At 39.1% G+C, this 13,725-nt stretch overlaps 1 protein-coding gene across 1 annotated transcript; it reads right to left on the bottom strand.

Annotated features, from left to right (window-relative positions):
- Positions 1 to 752: 752 nt before the first annotated feature.
- Positions 753 to 13,442, bottom strand: rtbdn (retbindin). Its single transcript, XM_083896673.1, has 6 exons — positions 13,323 to 13,442; positions 11,048 to 11,234; positions 10,843 to 10,942; positions 9,809 to 9,937; positions 8,321 to 8,417; positions 753 to 1,361 (listed from the first exon to the last, which is right to left on the bottom strand). Exons 2-6 carry the CDS (start codon positions 11,205 to 11,207, stop codon positions 999 to 1,001), a joined length of 849 nt encoding a protein of 282 aa, XP_083752799.1. The 5' UTR covers positions 11,208 to 11,234; positions 13,323 to 13,442; the 3' UTR covers positions 753 to 998.
- Between the last annotated feature and the right edge of the window lie 283 nt (positions 13,443 to 13,725).

Below are 13,725 nucleotides of genomic sequence, written 5' to 3' on the forward strand. Positions count from 1 at the left end.
AAGGACCGACAACCACAGAGCGCTGATGATGATCAAACCACTTATCTGGTGTGAATACTGTCTGAACTCCGGTATTAAGCTCACCTTCCATTGTCATTATCACATACTGTACACGTACAGGCCAGTGGTTTCTCTTTGATAAACCTAAGTTACATTCACTATTATTGTTATTATTATCATGACTCGGCACAATGTTATCCTCTATTATAGACCCAGCTGCACGGCACAGCATCACAACAGACAGATTTAACAACAGACTAATGCACAGAATAAAAGTCGTCATCTACACGACTGAAGAGAGAGAGCGAGAGTGGTGGAGTACGAGCACGTAGCACTGTCGAGAACAGCTCACGTGTTTTGTTTTCATGCACGAGTAGCACTTTACATTCCCCATAAACAAGACATCACTCACACCTCATGTGTTATTTTGTTTTTTTTCTGCCATTTGACGCAACTTAAATGACTGTAAAGTGAATAAAATACATATTTCTGAGGGGAAAATAGTCGTATGATTGAAGTCAGAGCCCTTTGCGCAACTGAGGATTTTATATACTACTATATCAGTCATCTGTGACATCATTTAAAAGTGTTTTCCTTTCTATTAAAAGGGGGCTAGTATGTATATGATGATATAGAGTTTAAAACATCCTCTCACAAGACACTTACACCCTTTTCCACAACATAAACATAAATAGAATTCACAGGCTTATATAACACACTGTATGTACCCTTATTATATTAGTCAAGTCAGTATTTCAATGACATTTTCCCACATACAGCTCCATTAAATATTTACTGTCTAGGATTCAAAAAGTGATGATCAAATAAGCTCTATTTCTGCCAATACAAACCATAGAGAGTACACCTGAAATAATAATAATGATAATGGAAGTTTGTGTTCTCAGTTTAATTTCAATAACATAGATTTTGTATATTAGCTTCTAGACAGTCGACTCCTCCAGTTAACGTTTTTCGCCATCCTCTATCCATTCTCTCTCTTACAAGCCGCTGCCGCTCCCCTCCACATCGTCCACCACGATCGAGCGTTTGCGCAGCACGCCGTTGCCCTTCCTGCCGCCTCGGACCTGCTGCTGCTGCTGCTGCTGCGGCAGCTTGGCCTGGCAGGGCGCGCGGTACTGAGGCAGGCCCGTCTTGGTGGTGTCCAGCTCCTCTGGGTCGTCCTGTTTGGCTCGCAGGGCGGCGATCACGTCCTTGTCCGACGGACTGAGGGTCAGGCAGCCGCAGGGGCGGCCGCTGTCGCCTTCCGCTCCGGCCTCGCCCACGTCCTCCATGTCATCCTCGACGGTCATGAAGGCGTCGCCCCAGAGACTCTCGCACAGATCCCTGCCGTGCTGGTACATCTACACACACACACACACACACACACACACACACACACACACACACACACACACACACACATGCATAAATATTGTTAGATGAATGGTAAAAGTACAAGTATTTTACCAGAAAATGACTTCGGTAGAAGTTAAAGTCACTTTTTTGTAAGTATATGACATTTACTGTACTTAAGTATCAAAGGTTATTTTCCTTATTTAAAATATACTTAAGTTTTAGAAGTATAAGTATTTAAAAAAGTGAAGAGTTGGGATTGAGCCATGGTGGCTCAGTGGTAGGGCGAGTTGCCTTTCAACTGAAAGGTTATAGAGTTCAATTCCTGGCTCTGCTAGTCTATATGTGTGTCCTTGAGCAAGGCACGTAACCCCATGTTGCGGCGTGTGAATGAGTGAAAAAAAGTGAAGTTACGACTTTTTTTGCTAACAGACAGACAGACAAACTCCGGCATTCGAGTTTTTGTGTAACTCCTACCTGAAAACACCTGACAGGGTTTAATAGATCATTATGGATCATCCTTTGAATGCAAGTTCATCATATTTATCGTCAAAGTAACTATTTACGATACACTTTGAGACACAGGAAGTAATGAACATATGCAAATTTGACGTCGTATCAAGTAGCAGAAATGGAAATGCCCAAATACAGTAACTAACAAGTAAAGGAAGTGCAATACAAGTAAAACGAAACTTAAGGGACAGGAAATGACATCAGCCACAGAGGCTACTGGGAGCTATTAGCAGTTTGCATTTGGAAAAGTGATCGTTTGCAGCCTCTAGCAGGCACATTGCAGTCATATATAACATGTATCCACTGGACAGATAAATCCTCTGAGGCTGGATTGAGTTTGTGTAGAACTCTGTGCTACACTGTGGAGCCACAGACTTTTCGCGGACTTCCTGGTTTTTGGTTACAGTTTCCTTAGCCTGCACTCTCGCGTATTTTACGGACAAATCGGAGCTCCGCGAGACAGCAACTCCAGGAATTTACCGCATTGTGACGTCCCAATTAGCGAAGGAAGGAAGTGTTTTTTTGCTTTTTTCACACTTTGCCGACTATAAAGTCCTCCAGAGTCCCAAATATAAGGATTTAAATTATTCAAAAGTTGATTTTGCACAATATGTCCCCTTTAAATAGTTACTATATCCAGTTATTGACAAAAACTGGTTAAAAAAAACAAGTTGGTGTGTATGAAGTGACCATTCAGAGGTTACAGTATATGAGTGGAGTTAATTTGTTGTCAGTTTGTTGCCTGAGAAGTGAGTTATATTTCCTTAGAAACATGTAATTGGTGGTGAAAGTTGAGTTCTTCTACAGTGGCATTACACTTTTTAACATCATCATTCATCACGTCTTATTTTCACCGTCTGAGGCGACAGGACTCGAAAAACAAACGTGATAGGTTTGCAGGAACCTGGCAGCTGCTCTCCTCAGCAACTTTTTTTTCTCCCTCGTTCACCTAGCCTCGTTTTCCACTTACCTTGAAAAGCAAATTATTAGACGTGACCTTTAGCATCTCACAATGGCATCTGAAAGATTTAATCTGCAGTGCGCCGTTCTCGCCACATAATGACGATTCTGTCAAGCTTCACGGAATATACACAGGCGGAGCTAAACTCATCAGAAAGGTCACGTCCAAGCTTTTTTTTTTTGTAATCGCTGCCTGACAGGAAAGTCATTACAGCACTATACAGTCTTTAAGAAGTTACACAATAATATGGCAAATAGTCAGTATCGGTCAAAATCACTGGATCGGATATCGGACAGATAAAAATGTAGAATCCAATACAATCCAAAAAAAAATCTTATATATCTGTTCTAAATGTCAATTAAAATCAGCAAAGCCATTTTAGCTGAGTCATAAAATAAAGCGGTAGAAGATGAATGGTTTGGGCTGTTTTACTTCTTCTTTTTTTGGGGGGGGGGGACGACAATATTTGTTGGCCCCGAAATCGATTACATGTGGCCCACCACTCAAGTATATCATGTCATAATGAAAACATGAAAATAGAATATAGGATATAAGAAACAGAATACAATAATAAATATTTTCTTTTTATTATAATAAGTAATATAATAATAACATATTTGGTTGTAATTATCACATTATTAACATTACATGTATATATATATATATAAAAGCTTGTTTGGTGTCTTAATTCCACAGTAGTTTTTACTTAGTTTTCGAGTTCTCTGTTTTTGCTATTAGTAGATTTATTTAGCATCGTGTATGTGTATATGTATATATCTGTGTATATATGTATGTGTGTGTATATGTATACATATATATGTATACATATATGTGTATGTACATATGTGCCTATGTGTGTGTGTATATATATGGGTCTATATATGTATATATATGTGTGTATATGCATGTGTATATTTATATGCACATAAATGAGTAAATTTATTTAGCATCATATATATGTGTGTGTGTGTGTGTGTGTATATACATATACATGTTTTTTTGTAAAATATGCGTCGTTCTGTTTCAAAACAAGCACTTTTATTTTGAAATTCTGCGGAATATGATCATGAATATATTTACTGATATCATAACACAATATTGTGTTGTAAATTAAACTTTTTTCCTATAAATCTCTCTAAAGCCCCCAGGTCATTACAGTTTGACACCCCTGGTCTAAAATGAGTGTATCGGGTTATATCGGTAGATTCTCCAGTTGTCGATATTGGTATCGGACAACAAAAAGTGGTATCTTCCAGTCCCTTGTAAATAGTCTGGCAATTGTATGGTAAACTTCCTTTTAATATGGAGGTAGTATAATGGTGAAACTGTCTTACAGCTAATGCAATTTCAAACTAATAAGCTCAGTAATGAAGAATTTCTATCAGCGTAAAACCTTTACATTAAAATGTTTGGGAATCAGAATTGATAATTATCGTATTATAATGCTTTCTTTATTACCAAGATATTACTCACTACTATAGAAATAAGATGACTTCCCCATTAAAAAAAAATGACCATATTGTCACTGTATTGATATGTCAAGTGTTATCACTTTTAAATGAATACTTATACACTTCACTCTAAGACATGTACGTGCAGATTAACAGAGTGGCTGCATTACACGACGCCAAACCTCATAATTTGACATTTAAGCTCCGTGGCAGTAAATAGGTCTGCGTGAACAAGTTGTGAATGCTAATTAAGTGAAATTATAGTCACACACACGCTGTGTTTCTGTTTTTAAGCAGCGACTCTCTCCCGAGCGTCTCATAAACTGTCAGTTACATGCGTGCAGCAAAGCTCGTTTACCGCCTCATTTTGTCACCTTACTTCCACCCTGATATTCGTCATATTCACTGCACCTGCGTGTTTTGCTTATAGCCGCTCTTATTCGGTCTTGTTTCTGTGGAGTAAAAAAAACCCACCACCACCACCACCTCAACGTTCTGCTGCCTTTCATCCCTGTGTCTGTTGGAGGGGATTAAGCCTGAGTCGCTCACCGTGCTCACACAAGGGAAAAAGCTCTAATATATTGACTGGGTCTGAAGGATAAAGAGGAATGACTGCAATCTCTCTCTTCACTACATATACGGTCTGTCTGATGCTCAGGTCTGATCACGCCGACTTTATAGTGCACACACGTTTTTATATCTTAGTGAGGACTCGAGCTGCAACTAACGATTATTTTCGCAATCGATTAATCTGTTTGGTCCATAAAATGTCAAAAACGTTGATCAGTGTTTGTCAAAACTCAATTATGATGTTCTCGAAAGTCTTGTTTTGTTCGTTTTAATGATTTCTTTGTTATGTGGAGCAAAAAAAACAAGAAAATATTCACATTAAAGAAGCTAAAACAGTCAGAAATCTTGTTTTAATAATGAAAAAAGCTTCAAACCGATTATCCATTATCAAAATAGTTGCCGATTCATTTAGTAATCAATTAAAGGCGCATTATGTAATAAATCTAAAGCAACTGGCCATAAAATCCTCCTAATATGTCACAGAGACTCAGGAATAATGTTCATATAACAAACTGAACTCACCAACAACAACAGTACAGACAAAATATTTGCATTAAAAAAATATTTTGCAGATCGCAAATCATGTTTATGTTTTGAAATCATGTTTTGGCATGTGGCGCCACCTACCGCCGTCTACCAATCATTGCAGTCAGTAGAGTCTCAGCTGCCGAGCAACCACGGGTTGCCAGTTACGTTAAAAAACGAAACCTAAAAGACCTCGGTATTTTGAATTTGAATGTAGTAACCGCTTTTGGCCACATTCTTACATATGGCACCTTTAATAATCGTTTCATTGATTAATCGTTTCAGCTTTAGTTAGGACACATCATTCACATCATGCATTCCCTCACTCCTTAACCATCACAGCTGAGTGTCTAACGCCTTAAAGTTGTGGGACCCAGACAAAATGTCCCCGCAAAGATATACATTTTTTTCAGACCTTACAAAGATATAAATTCAAGTGCACACACACACACGGAGTCACTCCTTCACCCGGCAGACATGGTTCACTGCCAGAGCTAATTCAGTACAACCACAAGTGGCTTCGGACGACATGGTGTGATAAAATAAGTGAGATACAGAGAATTTCCTAGGGCACTGGCCTGTCCTTTTTCATTCTTATCTTATCCATTTCCAGCTCTTCCCTGTTTCAATTTATATGACATTACACCTGCTGTAAAAGAAAGGGGAAGTCCAAAGTGGTTTTCTTAGTCGGGGGGTCATGATCTAATTTAGGAAAATGTTCAACGTCTTTTTCTATGAAAGATGAGAATCTTTGTAGGTTTGTAGGTTGCTTTGATACTAAATTCAGGACATAATTCAACAGAGATGATAATCTTATAGTAAATTAGACAGTTATTGAAGGTGCATTATGTAATAAATCTAAATCAACTGGCCATAAAATCCTCCTAATATGTCACAGAGACTCAGGAATAATGTTCATATAACAAACTGAACTCACCAACAACAACAGCACAGACAAAATATTTGCATTAAAAAAAAATCTTTTGCAGACTGCAAATCATGTTTATGTTTTGAAATCATGTTTTGGCATGTGGCGCCACCTACAGCCGTCTACCAATTATTGCAGTCAGTAGAGTCTCAGCTACCGAGCAACGAAGGGTTGCCAGTTGCGTCTGAGCTACAATGGCAGAGAAAACGAAACCTAAAAGACCTTGGTATTTTGAATTTGAGTGTAGTAACCGTGTATGGCCACATTCTTACATATGGCGCCTTTAAAGCTAAAACTACTGGGCTCCTGCTGCATTGGGGGGAAATAACATCAGAAAACTGTACCTTTATTATCATAGCTGCAGAAATAAACATGTCTATTATTATGTAAAAAGTAATGGATTTTGCTTTTATGTGATTTCAAGGCTGTTAAACACAGTGACGTTACTGAAGTATAACAGACTGAAGGAAGCATTTGAACAGACTTTGGCACTTTATTTTGATAGTCTGTCGTGGACAAGTAATCAACATATAATCAATCAGTTGACACTTATTCATATCGACGCACATTTTCAGATGCAGGTGTAGTTTCCCCTGCTCATGGTCTGTTGATTGTCAACAGATAAGCATGTAATTGTCAATTAATGTCTACAAATGACAGTAAACATGCTGTCAACAGAACTAAGATTTTAATCATATGTGTGATCATATGTTGACACGATCCTGTTGACAGACTAGAGGCTGTAAAAATAGTATTTATAGTCAACGTGGACTTTTGTATAGGGTTAGGGTTCAAATCTGTAGGCCAACGCAAATGATAGTAAAGTCTTCTTGCAGTTAGTTAAATATTACACTATCGTTCAAAAGTTTGGTTGTTAAGTGGCCTGTTTTTCCTTGCCTCCCTGCTGGCAGTCATGTTCTGAACCTGGTTCCCGGAGACAACCGCAAGATGATCCTATCTGCATCTTTTAGATTAGATGAGGATCGGGACTAAATGATTCAAAAGTAAACTCAGAGACTTTTTAATGTGACACCCGACGGCTCGTCTCCACCTTGAGGAGTCTGAGCTCAGACAGACACGGTGTGCCTGGCCTGCCGCTGTGAAATCTCCTATCTCTGCTGGCTCTGAGGGCAAGACCAAATGAATCTTTACTGCCGTGACCTCCAAAACCGCAGTCTCTTTAAGAGGGAAGATTTGTTGAATGCGCTGTGACTCATTTCTTTTTATATTCAGGGGCTGGCTTAAAAAACATCTTTTTTTTTTTTTTCGAGCGACGCACGTTTATCGGAGCCCATTTTGTGCCATTAGTGATGTCCTCCGTGAAAATGGGCCAGTGCAAGAACACAGCACAATAATGCTCACACACACACACACACACACACACACACACATTCTCTCTTTCTTATAGTCCCTCGCTTTTCATTTTATTTTCTTCCTCTTACTACAAATCTGTCTTTTTTAACTATCTGTAATATCCACCAGAGAGAGAAAGCGATAGATAGACGAGACAATACAATGTCTGATTTTGATATATTTTGTTAATTAAAAAAGACGTTTGTGATAATTTTAAGTTTGAGAAGAAAGAGAAAGGATTCTCTTGATTAGAAAGATGGTGTCATGGCGTGTGACAGTTATGTGCCTCAGCTGCACACCAGCTCCCCTCAGTAACTCCGTCCCTTTTTAAATCACCCTGCTGGCCCCTGCCTATTGAAGCAGGACCAAACCTTTTCATGCTTCTGTCCCTGCACTCTTTTAACCCTTCACTCACCACCACCGCGCTCTCCCTCCCTAACAACCGACACTCATGACACAGTGTCCAACCCCTCCGGCTTGTGCAACGCGATTCGAGGTCAAATCAAAGTGAGGATTCAAACCGAACCTCAACATTTCTCCTCTGTTGTAGAGAAGATCTCAGCTGTGGACGGTTTCCTGTTATTGCCGATTGACCATTAAGTAATTACACCCTACAGGAAACATCTCACACATCTGTCAATTAGACGAGAGCGTGGTCTACGTTACCTGCTGGTACTGGACACAGCCTCCAGTGCAGTTCTGTCCTCTTGGATCTCTGGCCCAGTTGCGAGCACACGTCAAGTCCATCTTGCAGGCATCGAACCTGAAGGAAGGAAACAGCACTTTAATCATTTTGCTCTAATTAAACTTTATTTATACTCCTGAGATTCACAGTGTACACCAGAGAACTGAAGTGCCTTAAGAGTCATAACGTTTCGTGTGCTGCGTCATTTCCTGGTCGGAATACGCTAAGTTCTAGACCTTGAGGTTTAGTTGAGGGTCCACATGCAACTCGGTTAGATCTCAAATGAGCCAGACCAGTAAAATAATAACATAATAGCCTATCAATAACAACATTTTCCTTTATTTTACATTTAATGAAGTATCTTTTTGCAAAAAAAAGGACTTTCCTTGAGGAAAATAAGTGCAATTTTAATGGTGCATTATCTAATAAATCTAAATCAACTGGCCATAAACTCCTCCTAATATGTCACAGAGACTCAGGAATAATGTTCATATAACAAACTGAACTCACCAACAACAACAGTACAGCCAAAATATTTGCATTAAACAAAAAATATTTTGCAGACTGCAAATCATGTTTAGGTTTTGAAATCATGTTTTGGCATGTGGCGCCACCTACCGCCGTCTTCCAATCATTGCAGTCAGTAGAGTCTCAGCTGCCGAGCAACCACGGGTTGCCAGTTACGCCAGAAAACGAAACCTAAAAGACCTCTTTTTTTTAATTATTTGAATGTAGTAACCGTTTATGGCCACATTCTTACATATGGCACCTTTAACAATATGCCTAAATGTACTATTTATACATTACACTGGATCTATGACCTGACAGACATTCAGTCACAGGTATCTAGAAGTGGAAAATATAGTATTTCACATTACGATTAGATTTGATTAGGCCGGTTCTGACCCGCGGGCCGTGTCACCCCAATTTGATTGTATACTGTTCATCATATTTATCGTCAAAGTAACTGTTTATGATACACTTTGAAACACAGTGAAATTTGACATCATATCAAGTAGCATAAATGGCAATACCCACGTAAGTGTTATACAAGTACAACAAGTATGATTATGTAATGTGGTCATTTGTAAGCTCAACAATAACCACTTCAGCTACAGTGTAGGATTTGCTTTTGTAGATTTCTTTGGACATTTTTAGTGAGGTTTTTGGAAATATATTATATTTCTGTTGCCATTACCTTGGTTGTTTCGCATTATATATGTTTCACACATTCGTCGCCTCCTTCATTTGAAAAAAGACTGAAGGTTGATACACTCGACCTTGGTTTTTATCTTTGCGAAACAGTTTTTTATGCACTTTATTGGACACTCTGTCTCCGTATGAACAGCGCCATGTGCCGTTTGTTACGGAGGCCGGTAATCTCCTCTCCTGACAGTCTTATAGGAGAACGGGGACAGATACTGATTTTGATTTAGGCCGTGCTTGCTTATGTGTTTTGGCATCCTCACCAATCACGACAGAAGCTGTGGCAGAGCGGCACAGCCTGGATGTACGAGCGGCGATGGGGGTGAGGCCAGCGAGCCGCGTCGGGGGAGCAGCGGTAAAAACAGGACACGCGCTTAAGGAAACCCTCGCACCTGAGAGAGAGGGAGAGAGAGAGCAGTAGTTAGTGCTAATGTGATGACTAATGACGTTCTGCATTAATTAACCCTGGGAACGCTAAGTCCTCACAGTCAACAAAGCAGCATATATAACAATGAGGTGACGTCGAGTCTGTCTCGCAGTATAATGCATCTTATCCCTCGAGTGCATCGCTCTTGCTTTTGCTACTTCTGATTAATGTTTGTTTTCTATAGACTGGAGGTCCTTTTGTCTTTCTTATCTCAATTTTTCACAAGTTTCCTTTTTTTTTTTTAAAACCACCCCATCACTCTTTGCTATTTAATTAAAGCTGGGACTTAAAAAAAAAAAGACAACTTTTTGGCTCAAACTCAGCATTATTGTGTTTAAACCTGATGTAACAGAAAATGACACCAACTGTGTTTATAGTGATCCTCTAAAAGCCTTTGCTTTGAGCTATGCAACCAGGACGGGGGATTTGGCAGAAAATAAATGATGGGAACAATATCTGATGAGCTTTCACATCAGTCAAATAAAGCTATTTTCTATTTTGGGATACCATTAATGACTGAGAAAAAAAGTAATTTCCCAGAAGCTTAAGCATAAACCCAGCAATTACTGACTTTGTGGCCACTTGGGAGCAGTGGACCCATCAAAAGTAAATAATATTTCAAGTATGCAACTTATTCACGCTTATCTCATCTAATATTCACACTCTTAAATTGGGTGTGGCTAAATCTGGACATGTTTGACCCTTTAGCAGTGACATGCTACACTGTTTTTTTTAATGCTGTATTTGTTGTCTTCAGAGTCGGGTGGTAAATTAGGTAGTCACAGAAATATCATAGCCTATTTTTTAAACACAAAAATACACTGTTTTACCCTATTTATAATAACAAAGTACTGACTGAATGAGACTCACTCAGAGCTCAGAGGCCCACATTTGTCCCAGGCTTCGTTCTTGTTGCTAGCAGAGGGGACATGGGAAATGTCCTGGATGTCTCCCTGTGAGCAGCAGCTATCTGTCAACACAGATAAAACAACATTTAATCCACCTCTGAGTCTGCAGATTTACTTAATTAACGTCAGACAAACACAAACACGCACAGAGAGAGAGAGCCACTCACTCTCGGCGTACAGCGCACACTCCGCCAGGTGTTGCTCTGGACTGGGCGTGGCCTTGTGCTTGCCGTCTTGGAGACACATCCCCTCCGAGCGGGTTCGGCCAATCAGCGCGGCTGCCAAACACGCGCACACCAATAGCAGAGGGCGACGGGAGACGTCCATGTTTGCTGGGCCTCGCTCGAATGGGTTCTGGGACGGATTTCAGCACAATGGACAGCGACACATGTGAGACAACAAGAGAGATAATGATAACTGCAAATGAGCCACTCAGTTCTACTTTTATTATTTATATTATATATTTATGTATATTTGTATTTGTATATACATGTGTATATATATATGTGTTTATATATATGTATATACGGTATATATATGTATATATATATATAAATATATGTATGTATATATATATATATATATATATATATATATACATATATATATACATATGTATATATATATATATATATATATATATTATCATTATTATTATTATTATTATTATTATTATTATTAATAATAATAAAGGTGCATTGGTTTCAGGTGAACAACTCAAGTGCCCTCAGTTGATCAGGAGCTGCTGTATATGGTTATTTTCCACCTGTGTCTCACTGGGTGAGGTCCAATCAATAACTTTTTTGATTTGGTTAATCAGTGAAAGTCATTTTCAAACATCATCCAATAACAGCTCAGTGATAGCATGGTGATTATTTTCTAACAGGGAGGGAATATTACAGTGGTCTATGACATCTCATTTCCAGCTTGGTAATATCAATTATTTGGTGTGGCACTAATATTATGTAATATCCAAAGCAATATCCAGGTAATGGCTTGGTGATGAATAAATAAAACAAATATATTTATATTATCCATGATAATTACCATTAGTATACGATATTACAATACCACAACTGTTTTTATGAAGCTATAACTCAGTGACTGTCATGTAACGTGTTAATCTTGTGTTCAGAGTCTCAATCTGTAAGATTATCTGCCTTTCTTTGTCCTATGCGACACTAAATCTTTGGGTTTTGGACTGTGTGTTTGAGTCAGAAATGACTTCCTCTTACTGATACTCTGTACATTGACAGAAAATTTGTAACAACCCAGGGGTTAAAAGCCACTTAGACTTGCTTCCCCATGCTCGCCTATCATCGAGCCATAATGATAGAGGGACATGCGGCGCAGGCTGTTCATGCCTCGCTTTGCGGTGACCTAGTAGGCAGGGTGAGCCTAATTAGGTGGGACTGAGGCACCGTGCTGAGATGGATGACATGCGTATTTGTGTAATCTGACAAGCGGCTGTCTGATCTGCTGGACGGAGCTGCGTGGGCCTCGGGGTCGGCTCTAATGTTTCTCTCATTTCATACAACAAATATTTACAGTTACTAAATACTAGACAACAAAAAACTCATTATCCATTCACACTACGTTCATTATTTAAGGTAGTTTTAGTCCGCTGTAATAAACCTGTGTATAAATATGAGGCAGCTTAAAGGAAAGAAATAAACTACTAAAGTTTATGTATTAATTAACCTTTTAAAAGGAAATATAAAACTGATGTAGCACTTACTCGTGAATAATAAGCGTAATAATAGTTTCTCCCTACACGAGGTAGAAGATATAAAATAAAACAACAAACAAAGAGATGAATAGATAATCGGAACATGGTCGTAAAATAATTAAAACAGCAGATCATTACAAACCATGGCAAACAAAAGGGTTAGATCTGGAAGTTTTAAGGCGCTTTTTCAGTTAAATGCACTTTGTGTGAATTCTGCTGCTCACTCACTGATTTCAGAGTGTTTCTTTTTTTTATAGGTCATTCTAATATAATATATAATATATATAATATATGCACTCTCTTGTCTTGTTGTCAGTTAACGTCGCTGCAGTGCTATTTCATTTTGTCTGTGTCTCTCTGTGTGTGTGTGTGCAGGAAATCACATTGTACAGTCAACAACAACACATCCAACACACCATAACTCACATTACAACTTTAAAGTGAGGGTAAATCACGCCGAACAGAACGATTACATTGAAGAAAATCCGCACAAATGCACAGTTATTGTTGTTTATTCTTCATCGCGACCTCCACGTTACTCTTAATAATAACAGTCACATCCTCTCATCATTAACCCCATGATGTTACGTAAAAACTGACAGATAAGAGCTTGTGGTGTCGGGTGTCTCCTGATCTTTGTGCTGAAAATCCATCAGCGTTTTATTATTTATTTATTTATTTATTTATTTATTTATTTATTGAATTTATTTTACCTGTCACTCTGGTCAAAGACGCTCCGTTCGGACTTGGTTTCCCCTTCTGTTTTTGCGCTTTCTCCGTATCTGTGAGGATTCTGTGGCTGTGCACAGTGCTCGCTCCGGTCCTCTCTCTCTCTCTCTCTCTCTCTCTCTCTCTCTCTGTTTCTGTCTTCCTCTCTGTGTTGCTGGCTGTGATCTCCGCTGCTGCTCGCCACTTTGTCCCTGGTTTATATGAAGGATATTTCAGTCCCTACCACCAGGCAGCTCACCCCTCCCTCTGCCACATGCTGGGAAGTCCTCTCTTTCTCTATCTTGCACACACACACACACACACACACTGCTATGCACAGAAAAGACCGGGCTCCCTCCTTGTTAATCTCCCAATGAGATGTTTAGCAAATCCTCCCCAGTGACAGCC

The sequence above is a fragment of the Microchirus variegatus genome (genome assembly GCF_963457635.1).
Source record: "Microchirus variegatus genome assembly, chromosome: 10".
Lineage (NCBI taxonomy): Eukaryota > Metazoa > Chordata > Actinopteri > Pleuronectiformes > Soleidae > Microchirus > Microchirus variegatus.